The 19,898-nt window shown below is 41.2% G+C and overlaps 1 protein-coding gene across 1 annotated transcript; it reads right to left on the bottom strand.

The window, feature by feature from the left end:
* Positions 1 to 3,318: 3,318 nt before the first annotated feature.
* Positions 3,319 to 5,533, bottom strand: LOC147331825 (tripartite motif-containing protein 16-like). The gene has a single exon (XM_086290524.1). The coding sequence runs from the start codon at positions 5,319 to 5,321 to the stop codon at positions 3,828 to 3,830; it is 1,494 nt and encodes a 497-aa protein (XP_086146650.1). The 5' UTR covers positions 5,322 to 5,533; the 3' UTR covers positions 3,319 to 3,827.
* Between the last annotated feature and the right edge of the window lie 14,365 nt (positions 5,534 to 19,898).

Raw genomic sequence — 19,898 nt, 5'->3', positions numbered from 1 at the left:
TATGTATGTGTTATGTGAGAGTGTGAGTAATGTGGATGTCTAGGTTGCAGAATAAAATTGAGGCAGAGGCGGCCAGAAGGGGACAGAGGGGGAGTGCCTCCCCTGCACCCTGGTGACATGCCTGCACCCCAAGCCCTGCGTGTGTGGGTGGGTGTGGTAGAGCGGGAATAGGGAGGCAGCTGAGGATGGGGAGGGAAGAAAGGGAGGGGCAAGCAGCCCCTCCCTGGGGCCAGCTCCCCCACTGACCCCAGTAGGCACCCCCACACTCTGGAACCCACCAGGGCAAAGATATAACAACCTCCCCACCATTTAGAGAGCCCCCTAGTAGGGGCTAGGGGGCTCCAGAAATTTGTTTTAATCCGTGTCAGTCTTATAACAAAGTCATGGGGTTGAAAAATGTTATTAAAATCAAATCATCATGAGAAAAGAACGCCTTTAAAGTTCATCCAGTAAACACAAAGGACTGATCATTCTACTGAGTGTAGTCAGCTGCTTTGCTTACATGACAGATAAATAGACAAAGAAGCCAGTTGATTCGGGTTGATATGTGAATGGAAAAACTGAAAACGTCTGATCTACTTTTGACCACATTTGCCTGTGAACTCACAGTAGGCACAGTATCTACTCAGTAAGAAAATGAACTGATTAAATGCTGCTCATGCATGGCTGGAGGCTGAGGTCAGTTTAAAGTGATGTCACTACAGAGATATTTCCATCACACATCCTGATGCTCTTTAAGAACTAATGAGGCAGCATAAAGTTTCAGTCAAAAACAAGACTTTAATTTAGGAGGACGGTTTGAAGCACCCGGGCTGGATGCAGCAGCTGTGAAAGGAAGAAGAATTTGTGATCATCATCAGCTGGAAATTAAACTGCGTTGGAACTTCATGTGAAGCTGTCTGTTCTTTTCTTTCCTGTCCTCATATGTGTCCAGTTCGGCCTCATGTGTGTCATGGCTTACTTGCTGTACGGTCAACAAATATGCATCATCGGGGTCACATTTGTGGAGGGTGGTGTCATTTAGTGAACTGACCATTAAACATGATATGTGTTAATATTATAATAATACAGTAAATTCAGCATGGCTGTGTGTGTTTTATTAGGATTAGGAAAGCTTCAGTGATCTATGTGGTTATTAAAGAAACCTTGCTCACTGTGGTGTATTGTGTATATCATTGAATCTGTCAGACTTCAGCATTATCCAGTTTATTTTTAGCCCTGCTAATAACACAACTTAATCTGTAAACAAGTTAAAGATTACAGTGGGGCAAAAAAGTATTTAAAATCAGAAAGAGGAAGTACACTGCAGCCAGTAACTGCGTATGTCCTCTTAAAAGGGAAGAGAAATAAACACATATGGGACAATTCTCCCCAAATTAGACAAAATATGACCATAAGTGTCCTTTTCTGAGTCATGTTCTTCTCTACACACAACTCTTGGCCTCCAGGGCATAAAACTTTGGACTTATAACTGTGATATAAGTCCTCACAGCGCACCAAGCACGGAGAAAACTCAGTCTCAGTGCTTCAAAATTCTCACAAGATTCAAAAACTGTTTCTGTCATTTATCTGCCCAAGAACTTCATCAAATGGACCTCTATGGGTCCAGTAATCTTCAGCACATGTATCTCACTGCAGCCCGTGAGGATTTAAAACAGTTTCTTGTCTCAGTGCACCCAGCATTAACTTATCAGATGGATCGCAGCCGATCCATCAATATCAACACAATTGTGTATCCCCATGTACACAACTGATTCTTCACTTGTGTCACAGCACATCTAGTAATATCTTCAGAATTACTTCAAAATGATCGACATTGATTTTCCTTTAAAATCAACTTTCCATTAGAACTCAAAATCACAACTGACTCGATTCTCTGAAATCCTGAGCCACTTAGACACCTTGCCCAGTTCTAGGTGCCCTTCTCATCAGACTTCCACGTCCGGAATTACTCTTTTTACTCACAAATAAGTGTCTCCTAAAATGATCCTGTCAATCATTGGCTATTTTTAAAACCAAGCCCACAACTCTTGGCAGGTGCCACCTGCAGTATGCCCACGCCGGAGCCCCCTTCCAACGTCTCAGAGGGGTAGGAGGTTCTCGAACCCCGTGAGTTTGACACTTATTAAACCATAAACTGACCAATAACCTATGATCCTGTGTTATCCTAAACACACATTGGTCTCTTTTACCATAAAATACCATATGACCTTTAACTCAGTACTGTCATTCTCAAGGTTTCATTATCCTTACTTCAAAACTTCACTTTATTCTCAAGAATTTAGTTTTACCACTACTGAGCCAATTTAGTAGTTAAGATCATCACTCAGTGAACAGATAATTTAGAATTCATCCAATCTGCACAAATTTGCTTTTTGAACAGGTTTGTGCCTGTACCTTTAAATCTTTTTAGACCGGTCTTCTGTTCGCCTCATATCAGATCCAACCTTCGGCCACATTTGTTCTCTCTGTCACACGAAGAACCGGGCGGAAACACCAAATATTAACCCCGATTCTTTTGTCCCCGTGATAGAACAGAGAAAACAGACTCATAGTGGTCAAAACATTTTATATTTCTTTTTATTCAATCATCTTCTGGAAGAGAGAGACCCCTGCACAGCTCAAATGCCAGTTGCAGGATCTCTAACATTTTTAGCTCCAAGTGTGTCTTATATGGTGTTATTTCTGCACTTTACACGTCACACAGTCTCAAACATTGCTTATATGGAAAAGTTCCTCTTTTCTGTGTCTTATCTATTAATATGGCTGTGCACTAAAACTTCCTGTTTTTCAGTCTGGCTGAGCACTTAGCTTGTGAGTCAAAAGTGGCCTTGCTCTACAAGCCTCCATTATTAAAGTACATAAAACAATCTAATGAGCAGATACACATTAAAAATATCTCTCTATTTCTTAACACTGCACTCACATGGACTCCACAGTCACCTGATCTCAGTACAATAGAGCACCTTTATGATGTGGTAAAATGAAGATTCACATCAGAGTTGTGCAGCTGACAAACTCTGTGACACCATCATGTCAATATGGACCAAAATCTCTGAAGCATGTTTTCAGCACCGCACCAGACAAATGGAGAAAACTTTATTGAAACTGGAAACTAAATAATTTTGAGTAAAACCAGTAAACTCTGTATCAGGTAGGAAAGAAAAACACCCACACTCTCCACAGGTCCTGCTGTTAGTTTTCTCCTATTTACTGGATTTTATGATAAATACTTTTTTGTTGTCTCATAATTTCTAGAGGTTTTAGAAACACTGCCTTTGCTACTGATTTGCTAGACAATAAAACACTGGCCATACGAGACAATCAAATAAAAGTTATTTAAACTAAAACACTGTTTTGAAACTATTTACCTCACGCTCCATGGATGAAATATTCCCCCCAAAAACATAATCCACACTAAACAACATCAGCAGACAGGAAGCTGTTATGGCATCACATGACATTAAGTTTTATTTTTGAGATGTTTTACAATCTAATCTGTTACATACAATATAGAAATGAAATGCAAACAAAAATATCCAGGAATTTTGTGATCATCTTCAATTATCAGAAGTCTGACACGAATCAGAAAAGACTTAAAAATATGCTTTAGTATGTTTAGAGAAATGAAGCTTTATTGTACAAAATGTGCTATTTTCTAAGATTGAACTGATGAATTATCATTTGCCAGTTTTTACTAATCCACTACTTATAACATGAAAAAGTATAAAACAAAGACATTTTACCTTCAAATAAGTGACTATCTTGTTCATGAAGCTTCTTTACTTTTTGTTGCATAAGAGAATGATTTTATGAATTTTATCGTTTTAACATAAAATCTCACAGATTTCAGCGCTACCACCGTATACACCGAGCCCAACCAGGAGTGGGCACCTAGTCTTGACTCTGTGGAGAAGAGTCATGGTTCGAGTGCTTTCAGAGACGCTGTAGAAGGACAGAAAAATGTAATTATCTAAACCCTTATTCAGGAACACTCCAATTCTCGAGGACTGTGGACCTTTAATGAAAGTCCTGCTGCCTGAATGTCTGAATGTATAACCGCCACTGAAACACTCCAGCGCCCATGAACTGTTGTTTCCAAAAGCACTCTCTTTTCCTGATCTGCTTACACTGCTGTAAGCTAATGCTATAAAGACATCATCCCCGCTCCACTCCACCTCCCAGTAACAAGGTCCTGTGAAACTCTCTCTGCTCAACACCTGAGGCCAGTCAGTGAATCTGTCAGTGTGATCATAGCGCCTGATTGTCTGAGTATGACTATATTTTGCTTTTAAGCCAGGCCCAAGCACAACACGCTGGTGTGCTGTGTTTGGGTTAAATGTGATTTCACATTTATATTTTAGGAATTCAGCTCTGGTCTTGGGCTCTGACTCTGCCTGATAAACATCCCTTTGAGTTTCTTCAACAGCAGTTATGGTCCATTCAACACTGGACTGCAGTTTCTCTCTGGACTCTGACACAGCTGCTGCCACATCCTCGGTGTAGCTCTCAGGATGAATATTGATTCTGGCTGAGTCTGGAGCTTCACTGAGACGTGACAGCAAGGTGTAGTTGTGTAGAAACTGGGTGGGGTCCTCTGTGTGAGAGAGCTGCTCCAGCTCAGTTTTTCTCCTCCTCAGCTCAGAGATCTCCTGCTGCAGGACCTTCACACTTTTCTCTTTCTCTTTAATTTTCCTCTCGATGTTCTGCTGTCTCTCTTTGAGCTCTGTCTGCTTCTCGCTCATCTCTGCTGCAGTGGAAACTGTGTCGTGGCCTTTATGTTCATCCATGGAGCACAGATAACAGATACACTGCTGATCAGTGCGGCAGAAGATCTTCATCACCTCATTGTGGCGAGGGCACATGATCTCCTGGAGCTGCTGGGAGGGGTCCACCAGCTTGTGTTTCTTAAAGGCAGAGGATTCATAGTGAGGCTGGAGGTGCTGCTCACAGTAAGAGGCCAGACACTGCAGACAGGACTTGACAGCTTTCAGCTTTGTCTCAGTGCAGACGTCACAGCTCACATCTTCATGTTCAGCATGACAGAGATCAGCTTTAGCAGCTTGGAGTCCAGTCTTCTTTGTTTCCTCCACTAAATCTGCTATCACGGTGTTTCTCACCAGAGCAGGCCTCGGTGTGAAGGTCTGTCTGCACTGAGGACAGCTGTGGGTTTCCTTCTGATCCTCTTCATCCCAGTAGCTTTTAACACAGTTCATACAGTAGCTGTGTCCACAGGGAATAGTCACCGGCTCCTTCAGGAGATCCAAACAGATCGAGCAGCAGAGTTTGTCTCGGTTCACCTGGTTTTCTCGCTGCGCCATTTCCGGGACGCTAAATGCAATTTAGCTCGTTGTCGCCTCAATAATCCAACTCTTTTCAAACACTCAACGTCGGTTGGAAGAACACAGGAAAGCTTTATTCTGCGTGGATATTAAGCAGGTCAAACTCACAAGTCTTCTTGCTGGATGATATAAAACTGCAGAAGTTTGACGGTCTGGAAATCTGAAAGTTAGCTTAAGTAATCCAGCCAGGGTTGGTCTCTTAACAGCGCACAATTAACACAAAGGTACAAAGGAAGCGCAAAGTCCCTCCTCTTTATGTGAGCATGAAGAAGGTACAGAAGAAAAGAAAAATAGAAGTATATCACGTTATAACGTGAAAAGTTTATTGTTCTAACAAGATACTTTTCACGTTTGAACAACATAATATCACGTTCATACAATATAAATATTATATTGTACGAACGTATAAAGTTTTCACGTTATAACATATTGTATTGTTCGAACATGATATATTACCATAAAACAGTGAAGTGGGTGACAGTGCAGATCAGAGTGCGAGAAAATGGCTCATTTATTGGAATGAATTAAGTTCTATTTTATGCTTGGATTGAGGCATGGGGAGATTTTGCTGTTATTGAGCAGTTTGGACAGTATTGTGATAAGCATGCGGACACTTAGAAGAAACCTAAAACGCATGGGACTGTACAGGAGAAAGAATGAGTCCGATCCGATTGAGGTGGCACGATTTCTTATTGATCAACTGGAGGAACACGGGAGGCTCCATGGATACAAACTACACCACCTGAACTGCATTCAGGCAGGTTATGTTGTCACGCAGAGTACTGTGAGACATTTACTGAAATATCTTGGCCCTTATGCGATGTATATAACAAATCCTGGACCAAATTTCATGTGGCATATTGACTCCTATGGCAAACTGAAGCCTTTTGGAATCTGTATAAATGGAGCTATTGGTGGTTTTTCAAGAGTTATGATTTGGCTTCATGCCTATTCAACAAACAATGATCCCAAAGTCATTGCTGGCTATTTCATAGCAGAAGTTGAAAAGAGGATGGGAACACCTGTTAGGATTCGCTCTGATTTGGGAACAGAAAATGTCATAATGGCCGAGATGCAACGATTCTTGCGCTGGACTATGGATCCGAACGTCAGAAACTGTTTTATTACTGGGTCCAGCAATCACAATCAGCGTATTGAAAGCTGGTGGGCCTTTCTGAGACGACATCATGCTCAGCACTGGATAAATCGTCTCCAGGAACTAAAAGACCATGACTGCTTTTCTGGATGTTTTTTGGACAAGCAGCTCATATTGTTTACATGCCTGAACGTCATCGAGGTATGTAACCATGTTTATATTCTTTGAATGAGTCATTGTGTGTGTGTGTGTGTGTGTGTGTGTGTGTGTGTGTGTGTGTGTGTGTGTGTGTGTGTGTGTGTGTGTGTGTGTGTGTGTGTGTGTGTGTGTTAGAGAGAAAGAGAGACACGGAGAGAGAATAAAAAGTTTGCTTTAACACCCACCATGCACCATCCCTATTATTATCACTGCGTTCAGGATGTGAAAAAAATGCATATTTCACTGGCCAGAAACATAAAATGTCTAAAACAATTCACGTTTAATAATTACTTAAAATTTTCCACAGTATCACGTGTCTACCACTGTTATTCTTGTTGTTGAGTATTTTTGATAAACTCTGTTTTTCTGACTGTCACTGTGTGGTGCTTTTGGGTAACATGTTGAGCCCAGAGAAATGTGTTCTTTTACTGATATGAGATTTTTAATTTTTAATATTTAATAGGAAGAGCTGCAGCAAGTTGCACATATGTGGAACACCCACATAATACGCAGAAGCAGAAATGCAGTTGCTCCAAGTGGGCGTCCGATTCTCATGTACACCATCCCTCATCTCATTGGAGGACAGGATCATCTGAAAGAGGTTTCTCGGGAGGCAGTGGATGCTTGTAAGCAAGAAGGCCAACAGAGAGGACCTTATACCTGTGATGAAGCCGTTTTCAGCTTGTGTTGCCTTATAACGTCAGAGAACTTCTTACTTCCACCAAGCACAGCAGATGAATCTGTATCTCTTCCTGAGAGCCTATATACTGAAGGACTTATAAACCTAAATATAATTGGGCTTTGGGAATTTTTACGGACATATTTTTTGGTACAATGTTTTATTTGTGCAATAAACAATAGAAAAGACAATTGTTATTATTTTGTTTGGATTTTCGGTTCAAGATAGTAGCATTAAATTCAGTTCTTTTGAATTCCTTTGGCGGCAGAAAAAGATTGGACTCAGAGTGGTCAAAGTTTAAAAAATTATCTTTATTTTACATTTCTGGAGGCCTGAACACACAAAGACTACTGCATTCAGCCAGCATGGTTATATTTCTGCAGCACGTCACACACACTCAGTTCCTCTTTCTTTTTGTGTCTGATTTCCTCTACAGCTCTGCACTAAACTTCCCCTTTCTAAAGTCTGTTGCCAGGGCGACCTGTCACCCTCTGACCTAGTTTTTGTCTCGTCTGGGCTTGGTTTCCAAAGGCCTCTCTTATTAAAATACATAAAACAATATAATCAGAAAATAAGCACTAAGAATATATATTTATTTCGTGACATACCCCCTTTTTAACTAATTTTATTAGTTAACCTAATTAACTGACTACCTCAATAACTACTGTGAACTAAAAACAGATATAATTAGCTTTTTCTGGTAAAAGGTCCTACATCACTTTTGTCACTCTTTGGAAACAGCCTCTATAGAGTTAACCTGTTTCCTCTTTCAAAAATTTACTCCTGCTTTCTTCACCCCCTTTAACGGGTAGCGCATATCCGGCCTTTACACTGTTTTTGGGCAACTTACATAACATAAAAATCCTACAAACTATTACTAAAGTCCCTCTCATTACTCTTCATTACTTTATGCTCACATTATAACCTCTGTGTAACAAGTTTTTGATCTTCTTTGCAATCTAAACAACTGCTCTTCTGAGAGGTTTCTCTCTGCTTCTTTTGGGTCACATCCGTGTCCCTCTCTCTTGGCCTGATCCGTTCAGACTGATCCTTCCTGGATTCTCGCCAACCCCTTCGTAGTTTTGCTGTGGTTCTGGAATCTGCTCCTTCTTCTGTAAAGGACAGAAAACGAAAACACCTCTCTCTGCTACGCCTCAATATTCTAATATGTTCATCAATTGTTATCTAAATTGTCCTAAGTTAGTTCAAACTATCATGTTCTGGGCTCTATCCTTTATATGTATTTAATCTCCATGTTCTTTATGTGTGTAACCGACGCTTTTAATTTTATTCGACACACCCAGGGGAAGATATACACCATCACCATATCAGCATAGATCTCCACTAGAAAGCACACTTCAAATGGTTTTTGTCTATCAGGGTTTACGCCCCTTTTTGCTTCAAGCAGATACCTAACATGCAAAAAGTTACAGTTAGCGACAGTCGCCACAGTTCCTTTTTTGATAACCTTTAACACACTTAAAGAGACAATTTCCCCGCCTCCGCTCCAGTTGTTTTCTGTCATTGCTCTCTTCACCCTTATCTCTGGAACATCTCGAGCACGTCTTGTACAAAACTGTTATTTTTACAGGCACAAATGCAGTTACAAGCAACATATGTCTCACCTCTACCCTAGAAATAGGTCCACGTCATGTCTGTGTCTGTAAGCATGTTTGCATTCACCCCTAAGCACTCTAAATCCCTTTCCTACGATATTTCAATCCAGACAGTCACACTGAACAAAGCTTATGACCTTCACAAGACTGAGTGGGAACTCCTATGAGCACAATTGCAATGTGTGTATGAAAAATGATAATAAACGCTTATTCTAGAAATCCAAAAGAAATCAAACATTTTCAATCCTAACATCTTCCCTCCCTTCACCAAAGGATATGTTTTATTCAAGCTGCCGCCCCACAGTTTCCCCTTGAGTGTGGTATTCAGCTTCCTATGAACACCGGCATTTTATCTTCTAAAAAGGATTCAGCTTATTCTAATCCTTTGGTTTAAACATGAAAATAATGATTTCTGCCTAAGTTTTACCATACTTAAATTATCAAACACACAAAAAGTCATAAAATGATCATATAATCCATTGTTCCACATTAGACCTAAAACTCACCCTTTTTGACACATTTCCATGTGTCGAACAAAACCACAATTAGGAAATTAAAAGAAAAGAAAAAGGTTAATCATATTATTTCTCAGAACACCTCAGCAATTCTCCTCTCGAGTATATTTGCCTGCAAACCTGTGTTAAGGAATAAAATCAGTTTAAGTATCATGTTAAATCTTTTGAACTCCTGGCTCCATCCAGAGCCTGCATCCTCGGAACTGCCTAGAAACAAACCTGTGTGTTAACCTGAACTTCACATTTGAAACTCAGTTTTCCCCACTTATGATCCAATCTGTGTTATAAGAAACAAAACTTAAAACAGTTATCAGTCATGTGCTTCATACAAAATTTCCATACCTTTTTAATTTCACCTCGATCCTCTGCATGTCATGGTACTTCTTTTAATTTTGACTTTATCAGAGCTAACCAAAATGTGTTTTACTTTCCTTACTTTGCTCCTGTTTCCCTCCAGTACCACCTCGTATCACATACCCTTACCGATTGTGCTCTTTTAATAATTTACTGTTTTAAAGGGAAAAACCCTCGGTCCCCTGGACCAGTGTTTGTTATTCCATAACTCTATTCTTTTTATTAATACTTTCTCTTTATTGATTTTCATCTTATTTTACATACAGAACTAAAGAGGGCAAGGGAAACCAACACAGTCACATATGTTCACATATTCCAAAATACACAACGCCTTGTTTTACTTACACATACTACATATTACACAGGTGCATGTTCCATTCAAACAAATTCGTAGCTGTCCCTCTGCATCACAGAGGTATCAGTTTCTAGTCTCTTGACGTATAACGATCCCATCGTTCCCAAAGTCTCTCTCCTTTCTCCTTCTGTAGCCGCAGTGAGAGGGTAATCAGTTCCATATGATGAATTGTGTTAATAATGTCTATGACCAGCTTCCGTGTGGGGGGGCTTGTCTGTAACCAACACTTAGTAATTGCCTTTTTGCATGCAACCATAACTATTTTCAGTAAGTATGAGTCTCTGTTATTTATATCCTCAGGGATATTCCCAAGGTACATGGTACTAAAGGAGAAGTCCAGTGTTACTTCCAGCACATCCATCACCATTTGTTTAATCTCCTCCCAAAAGGTCTTCAGTTTAGGGCATGACCAGAAGACATGGAAGCAACCTGCAGCGACCTCCCCGCACTCCCTCCAGCATGAAGCGCCTGAACCACTTATTTCGGATTTCTGCTTTGGTGTGATGAAGAATCTAATTAAATTCTTCCATCCAAAATCTCGCCATGTTAAAGAATTTGTGGTAGACAACACATTCTTCCACATCCGCAACCAATCTCCCTCTGAGATAGTTATACCTGCTTCTTTTTCCCATCGATGACTGACATATCTTGTTGAGGTCTTTTTCATGGCTGTAAAACTTCTGTATATTTTGCCTATAGTACCTCTTATAATGTTCTCACCATAAGCATCCATAAATATTCGGATCACCCCACTAGCATCTGCGTCAAGCATTCTAATTTCCTTCCGGAAGAAGCTCCGAACCTGCAGGTAACGATAAAAATCTTCCCTGCCGATCTCGTAAATCTGACACGTCCTCAAAATTGATCAGCTCCCCATCTTACAGATTGCAGTGATTCCATGCCTGGACCACTCCCTGAATTTATGGTCTAACAATGTTGGAAGGAAGCGTGGGAGATACGCTGGCCATCCCAGCTATTTCCCTATTAAGACCAAAATTTTTAATCACATCCGCCCATTTTTTCAGGGAAAAACTTACACAGAAATTTTGCATCTGATATGCCTGTGGCAAACTCTCAAGGGACCCCAGAACAGACTGTATTGGGAAATCCATCAAAGAAAGCTCAATGTGCTTCCATTTTGCCTCAAACTTAGAGTTACACCAGCACACTAGAGGTCTGATCTGGGCTGCCAGATAGTAATCCTCAAAGCACGGTAGAGCCATGCCCCCCCCCCCCGCTTACCAGGCAGCTGCAATGTTGCATATCTCACTCTCGGCCTTTTATTTCCCCATATGAATCTTGAGCAATGCATATCCCACTCCCTAAATTGTTTTGCTGGAACCTCAACTGGAAGTGCTGCAAACAAATATAGCAGCTTTGGGAGGATATTTATCTTTATCACTCTAACTCTGCTGCCTAGATCGAGGAGGCGCAGAACCACCTCTCCAGATCTTCATATATCTTCTTGTTCACCCGATTATAATTAACTTCATATAACAATGCAAGGTCTTTTCTCAGCAGGATCCCCAAATACTCCATTTGAGATTGATGCCATCCGAATCTATATCTTGCTACCAATTGTCTTGAGGGGTTAAAGAAGAATGTCAAGATTTGAGTTTTTTGAATGTTCAGTCTCTAACCAGACAGTCTGCCATATTCTTCCAGTGTTTCCATAAGCAGAGGAATTCCCTCTTCCGGGTTTCCTAGCGCTACCAGCACATCGTCTGCATACAAGCAAATTTTATTTTCCACATTCCCTGTTGTAACCCCCTCCAATCGAGTATCTTCTCTGATGCATTGAGCCAACGGCTCAATGAAAAGGTTAAAGAGCAGCGGGCTCAACGGGCAGCCCTGCCTGCAGCCACGTTGTAGTGTTATCCAATTTGAGAGGCTTCCATTAACTTTGATCCTCGCTGTTGGAGACATATAAATCATTCTTATACACTGAATAAACCTGTCACATAGCCCAAATCTCTTCAACACATGAAGCAGAAATTCCCACCCGACTGTATCGTATGCCTTTTCCGCATCAAGCCCAATGAGAACTGTTCCAGTTTTCCCTTTAAGTATCTGGTCAATAATATGAATGGCCCTTCTGATATTATCGTGTGTTTGTCTGTTACCAATGAAGCCTGTTTGATCCTCCAGCATGGGCATCAATGTACTCAACCTCCTAGCCAAAATCGCGGCAAATAGTTTATAGTCTATATTTAACACGCTAATAGGTCTATAACCTCTGGGGTCAGTTTTATCCTTCCCTGCTTTTGGTATGACAGAGATATACTCATACCACCGTTGTCTATTATATTTTTATTTTTTTTCAATTTCCTCACTTAAAATTTTGTGGCTCTCCTGTTTAACCAGCCTCATCTGCTCCAATACCTGGGGGCACCTTGTAACGGTGTGCAATTGTTCCAATTTTCCCAAATTTTCCTGCAAATCTGACAGCTTTTTTGCTCTCACCTTCTTTAGGACTGCACATTTTGCAATAATTTTACCCCTAAGGTATGCCTTAGCCGCATCCCATAAAATCGTAGGATTAACTGTTCCATTGTCATTGAGTTCTAAATATGTTTTTAACTCCTGTCCCATTTCTCTTTTAAACAAGTCATTATTTAACAGACCTGTGTTAAGCCTCCATAAGGTGTTTTTGGGGCTAGCTTTAAACCCAATCTTCATCGTTAGTCCCGAATGATCAGATAAATCTCTTTGTCCTATTATACAATCCTTCACTCTGTGGAGATCTTTACTAAAAGTAAGGAAATAATCAATCCTCGAGTACATATCATGTCTCGCTGAATAAAATGTAAATTTGCGTTCATGTTTGTGTAAATATCTCCATATATCTATAAGCCCCAACATTGTTTTTACTTGTTTCTCTAATTTAGTTCCCCTCCGGTCTTGGCTAGTTGTATCCCATTTTGGATGGAGAAGTAAATTAAAATCTCCTGCACATATACATGTGCCAACACTTTCTGCGGCAATAAGACTGAATATCTCCTTAAAGAACCCTGTACTACTACCAGGGGGTGCATATATATTACACAGCGTGACGTCTTCCTGTTCCATTTTCCCTTTCACCAACACAAATCTTCCCTCTTTATCTTTATGTTCTCCAGTAAACTCAAAACCAACCTTGTTCGGTATCAGAATGGCCACTCCTCTTTTTTTGCCAGATCTATGTGAGGCATAATAGATATTTTTGAATCCCATTCTCTTCCACTTCTCATGTTCTTCCTTTGATAGATGCGTTTCTTGTAGAAATGCAATATCAATTTTTTCCCTTTTTAGCTTTGAAACTATCTTACTCCTCTTAATGGGATTCTTTATACCATTTACATTCAAAGACAATACCTTATAATACCGCATATGTTCTATGTATTTCCAACTTATTTTCCCGCACCAACATAACAATACTCCCAGCCCTCAGAACACATAATAAACACACATGAACAAAGACAGAACTTGTCTTAACCAAATAAACCAGGTCTTCCATAAGAGAGGTTTTTTTTCTCTCCTCTCAGTCTGGGGGAAATGCCACAGTGTGGGGCCCCTCTCGTTCCCTATTTTAAAAGAAAAAGGGAAACTAAAAAACAAAAAACATGTGAGTCACCTGCATCGGACCCTCACCACTCTATGATCAAAGGGGGATCGACGTGCCATATTCCATCACAGCCAGGGGAGGAGGCCATCCAACCATATACCCCCCTGTAATGATCAGCAGCCCGGCGCACCTGTTGTTCCGTTGGTCTTATGTTCTTCTTAACAGCGAAACGGGGTGGGTGGGGCACAGGTGTTACTCCTCCGTACCGACGTCCTCCGTGTGCTGGAAAACCTTCAGCTTTTCCCGTGCGCTCCCGCGTAGATCAGCTGTATTCCCGGCGCGCCGCGGCCCAACCACGCTTGTCGGTAGGATACTGCTGATCATCTCCGCCGTAATGCCTTTGGGCTTTCTTGTGGCCACCGGTCCCACCGTGTATCCGCGTCTTCTTAGATCCGCCGCAGCTTCCTCCGCGCTATTGTATAGGACCATTCCCGAGTCAAAATGAACCCGCATTTTAGCAAGCGGGGTCTGGAACCGGATGGCGTTTTCTTTAAGTACTTTTTTAACCGGGCCATACTCTTTTCTCTTCATTTGTATGTTTTCGGCATAGTCGTGATCAAAGAAAATCCGTTTCTCCTTTATATATACCGGCTTCTTCCATGCAGCGCGTAGGATTTGTTCTTTAATATTGAACTTTAAGAAGCGCACCACTGTTGATCGAGGGGGCGCCCCCGGCAGCGGCTGCACTCCCAGCGCCCGGTGAGCTCTCTCTATCCCTAGGTTCTTCTCGCTGCCCAAGTCCACACCGTCCCCCAACTCCGATATCATCATACCTTAGCATGGAGGTGCCTTCTATGTTCTCAGGGAGGCCATATATCCGTATGTTATTACGGCGTGAGCGCCCCTCCAAATCCGTAACCTTCTCTTGGAGCTGCCTCTGGTTATCCAGCAGCTGAACAATCAATCAATCAATCAATCTTTATTTATAAAGCACTTTTCATACAAAAAACAATGTAGCACAAAGTGCTTTACATAGTTAAAAACAGCCCACCCCACCCTCCAACTCACTCCCCACACTCTCATTAACATAAATGATGTGAATACACACATATCCCCCCCCCCACACACACACACACACACACACACACACGAACACACTTAAAGAGTAAAAATTGGGCTGGGCCAAGTGAGGAAACACTATCACAGGGAGCCGTCTGCACCGGGAGCCGGTCACAGACCGCAGCCTCCAGGCTGGGCACACAGCAGGAGGGAGGCCAAGGAGCCCCCCAGCCAGGCTGAGAGGACCCCAGAGACCCAGCAGCCACGGTCAATAACAGCCCCGGTGCAGAGAGCGCCCTCCGAGGAAACACTGGAGATATGACGCAATACGATATATACAGGGTAAAATGATAAAATAAATAAGAACAGGATACAATATAAATATAAATATAAATAGAGTAAGAAGATTAAAAAATGAATAAGAATAAAATCAATAAATATTAGGTAAAGCCTAAATTAATAATAGAATAACAGGATAGAATAAATAAGCATAAAAAATTAATAAACGCTAAGTAAAAGCTAAATTAAAAAGGTGGGTCTTGAGCCTGTTCTTAAAAACATGTACGTTCTCTGCGGCCCTGAGCTCCTCCGGCAGGCTGTTCCACAGACGAGGACCATACCACTGAAACGCTGCCTCTCCGTGAGTATGTGTCCTGACTTTAGGGACAATCAAAAGGCCAGTACCAGAGGACCTCAGGGTCCGCGAGGGTTCGTATGGTAAAAGCAGATCTGAGAGATAAGAAGGCCCAAGACCATTAAGACATTTAAAAACCAATAAAAGAACTTTAAAATCGATCCTGAAACACACGGGGAGCCAATGCAGCGATTCTAAAACCGGTGTAATGTAATGTAACAATGGCATCCCTCACTCCAATGTCCCATTTCTCCTTCCCTACCATGTTTCTTTCCATTTCTTCCAGACGTTTCCCCACCTCCTCGATCCTGCTTGTGGCGGCGGTAACCTGTTGATTTATCTCGTGTGTTAACTTGCTCATTTGGGCTTTCATGTCCTCTTTTAAACTTGTTCTCACGAGCGATAGCTCCTTCTTCATCTCTGCCTTAAGGTCTTGCATGCCCTCCGCCACTTCTTCACTCACCAGTTGTCTGAGGGGGCCTAGCGCTGATGTTGCGGCCACCGCCGCCATCTTCTCGCCCTCTTGCTCGGAGCGTGTTTCATATGTCTTACTCTCAAGTCGCGTTTCTAAGCTTTGGCCCGGGGCTCGTCCCTTCTTATTTTTATCTCCGCTCATTATTCTTGAAGGGAAAGTCGCTTTTAATGAATTGTATTCTTGAATTGCGGATTATTTTAGCTATCGATGCAGGAGCTCCTGTTTATGCTGCTACTCTCGCCACCATGACACCGGAAGTCCCCCATAACTCTATTCTTAATGTGAAAAGTCTACCAATCCCCTATATAACTCCTAAATATTGCTTTGGTTCTGACTATTTCACTCTATAAAATTTAACTGACTTATACAGTGGCCTGCTTTTGTTAATGGTAATCTGAGTAATATCAGAAATTTTCTCCCCTTTAGCATTTGGCATTTTCCCAACAATATAATGTGATACCATAATCTAAGCCCAGTCAATAAAACAGAATTTCCTTAAAGCAAACATCAGCAACCCAAAGTTAGCAGCCCCAGGGTTAAGTCTGCAGCTCCACCCTCATGTGAAACTACACTCTTCCCTTCTGGTCTCTCTTCTCCTCCTGCTCTTGGCAAAGCAAAACATAGCAAAGTAAAGCATCCACCCTTCTCTTCCCGACATGGTGAATTGTTTGTCAACATTTATTCATCCTAACCTTGGTCCAGTCTTGGTCTCAGTGTCAAGTCAGTCAAAACTTTAGTCCACATCATCAGTCCATCACAGTTCAGTCACACATTCACTCACACGCATTCACACCAGATATTGCTGATAGTGGAGACTCCCACGCAAATAATCAGATTCTCCACCCTCAGCAACATGAGCTCATTCATTTGTTAATTAATTTTCCCCACCTCATATCTCAGTGGTTGGCCTCGGTTCTTCAGCGTCCTGACAGTCTGAGGTCAACTGATATAATTTCACCTGCGAAATACACAGAACATCTTGTTAAAAGCCGCGCAGTTTGCACAACAGTAATATTCCCATTAAGCACTTTCTAAACACGTTATAACAATGTGTCATCACTAAATTAGAAACTTCTTCTTCAGATCTGCACGACTGCACTTAGTCACAGACCTGACCACTCTATTTAATTATCCTGTATGTTACCATTATATATTTTACCAAGCAATTCTGCTCACGCAGTCACAGACATGTTTCTTTGCACTCACACGGCCCGACAGGAAACTTCAATCCTTCTTTTTTTTTGTCACCACTCATTCAACTCATTTGCATACTGAGTCATATCTCAAGAAGTTGCCTTGACAAGAGAAATGCATATTTAAACATTACCACATGATTAAATTATTTTTATTTTTACCGTAATCACTTCTTTTGCTCAATCAGCACGAGAGCACTTCCAGTTCACTATTCTAAAACTACTTTAGGCTTTTAATCACTGGCTTATCTTTTTCCTTTTCACAAAAGTCACTCTATTGTCATGAAACTCCCCTGAGTTATTCCTCAACTTCAGGCTTTAAGTGTGTTAAATTTACACTATGTAACACTGATGAAAGATAAGAAGCTGATTTTCATTGCATGTGTGTTATTAGGCAGGTTTAATCGATGTCTGTGCAGTGGAGCTGCAGATCCAGCAGGGCATGTTCTCAAAGCTGCCTTTCCTACACATTTCTCTGCTATAATTTGATCATTTTTTTAACTACTACCCAGTACTGAACCTTGAGCTACTCCACAAGCAATATGCATCAAATTAGATTTGTACATATTGTTGCCTATTCCCTACATAGCTTTTTAACCATTCCAAAACCACTCCCCTTAAAACCACACCTTTCCATTTTTTTAATAGAATTTCATGATTAACAGTATCAAACGCCTTCTTTAGATCTAAGAAAACTCCGAGCGCACACCTCTTATTATCCATACATTCCGTTATCTCTTCCATTAAATCTATCAGTGCCAAAGCTGTTGATCTGTTGTTTCTGAACCCAAACTGACTATCTGTCAGTAATTCATATTTTTCCACAAAACTGTCAAATCTTTTTATGAAAAGTTTTTCCAGTATCTTAGAGAACTGGGAGAGTATTGACACTGGTCTATAGTTTGTAAAATGATACTTTTCACCTGTTTTGTAAATGGGAATAACTTTAGCAACTTTCATTTTTTGTGGAAAAACTCATTTTTGAAAAGACAAGTTGAATATATATTTTAATGGTTTTACAACACCATCAATAACTGTCTTTACTGTTACCATATCAATATCATTCCAGTCTGTACTGGTTTTGTTCTTAAGTCCTCTAACTATGTCATAAATCTCTTTCTCTTCCACTGCTCTTAAAAACATTGAGCTTATAGGTATATATAGGGTATTCTTGTTTATTTTTGCTGGCATTTTGTAGTCCTTTAGTCATCCATGGTCTTCCAGCATAGTTGTGTTTCCTATTAATCTCAATTACTGGACAGTTTTTCTCAAGTAATGTTCATAAAAATGCTTCATAAGCTTTATTAACTTCTTTTTGTTCATATACAATATTCCAATCATGCTGTAAAAGTTCATTTCTAAGACAACAATAAAACACCACTCCGGTTCAGATCCGGGAGGCCGTTCCTCCCAATCACGCCCCTCCAGGTCTCGCTGTCGTTGCCCATGTGAGCATTGAAATCTCCCAGTAGGACAACAGAGTCCCCAGGCGGAGCACCCTCCAGTACCCCACCCAGGGACTCCAAGAAGGCTGGGTACTCTGAACCACCACTCGGCGGATAAGCGCAGACAATGAACAGGACCCAGGACCCAGAGGTACAGGGAATGAACCCTCTCATCCACTGGAAGAAACTCCAACATACAGGCAGCAAGGATACCCACCCAAGCCCGCTGCTTCTCACCAGGGGCACCGGGAATCGGTCCGCCAGGATCTCCACTCCTAGCAGCTGCTGGGCTCACAATGCACCCGACCCTACTGCACCTCCTGCAGGTGGTGGGCCAGCAGGAACATGTGCCCTTGTCCCTTTTTTGGGCTGTGCCTTGCCAGGCACCATGGACTAAGGCCCGGCCACCAGACGCTCGCCCTCGGGCACCCTCTCATGGGGCTTGGCTCCAGGGTGGGGCAACGGTACAAGGCGAATAGTGAGCTAATAACATTCGTTAGGGTTTTCTAGAATATTTACAAACAAAATCCATTTTTTTCAATTAAATTTTATTTATATATCACAAAATTACAACAACAATCACCTTAAGGTGCTTTGTACTGTAAGACGGATCTAGAGAAACTTTCTTCTGGTGGCATGGAAATCAAATGGGGTGGCAAAATCAAAGCCATTTCTTTACACGTATGCAGGCGTTTCTGCATATTCTGTAATATATATTATATATGGTTAAAATGCATCAAGTGCAGTAAGTATACACATGTTTGATATAAGCACGGTCTGTAACTTTATTATTGGTTTTAGCCCTATCAAAGTAAACGTGAATTTTGATTTGATTTGAATAATAATGAATAAAATGTAATTTTAAAAAAATAGCTAGAAATGCATAAGAGAAATGGAACAAGCCAATCACAGGCTGTGGCAACCCAACAATTTTTGTTGTTACATTTCTATGGCAGTCCTTGTCACATTAGGGCAGTGGTTCTTAACCTGGGTTCGATCGAACCCTAGGGGTTCAGTGACTCAGTCTCAGGGGTTCGGCAGAGCCTCCGCCATGACGTGCATGGCTCATTTTGTGCACCAGTAAAAAAAATCACATTTTATTTTTCACTAAAGAGGGTTTCAGTGAATGCGCATATGAAGCTGGAACCACTGCATTAGGGCATAGGTTATGACTCAGGGCTTGTAGAAGGGTTTATGGTTACAAAGTACCACCAGCAAGCACACAGAAGTACAAATTTTTGTCAGACATTTTTAAGGTTACTTTTTCGAGACTTTTATGCATAGTTATAGACCTTCTACTCTATTTATTTATTTATTTGCTGTTGTATTTTTACAGACATATTTAAGGCCTTTAAAGATGTTTGCAGTCATAGGGTTGCATCAGTTTTGCATC

This window comes from Aulonocara sp. 'chitande type north' Nkhata Bay, linkage group LG4 (genome assembly GCF_057382095.1).
Source record: "Aulonocara sp. 'chitande type north' Nkhata Bay isolate Kocher_YH1m ecotype deep benthic linkage group LG4, A_spYH_male_GT1.1, whole genome shotgun sequence".
NCBI lineage: Eukaryota > Metazoa > Chordata > Actinopteri > Cichliformes > Cichlidae > Aulonocara > Aulonocara sp. 'chitande type north' Nkhata Bay.
Note: the sequence above shows the minus strand (reverse complement) of the source record. Positions and strands in the feature narration are given on the sequence as shown.

Coding starts and splice junctions, on each gene's coding strand:
- LOC147331825 (XM_086290524.1), bottom strand. CDS start 5,321: ATGGCGCAGCGAGAAAACCAGGTGAACCGAGACAAACTCTGCTGCTCG.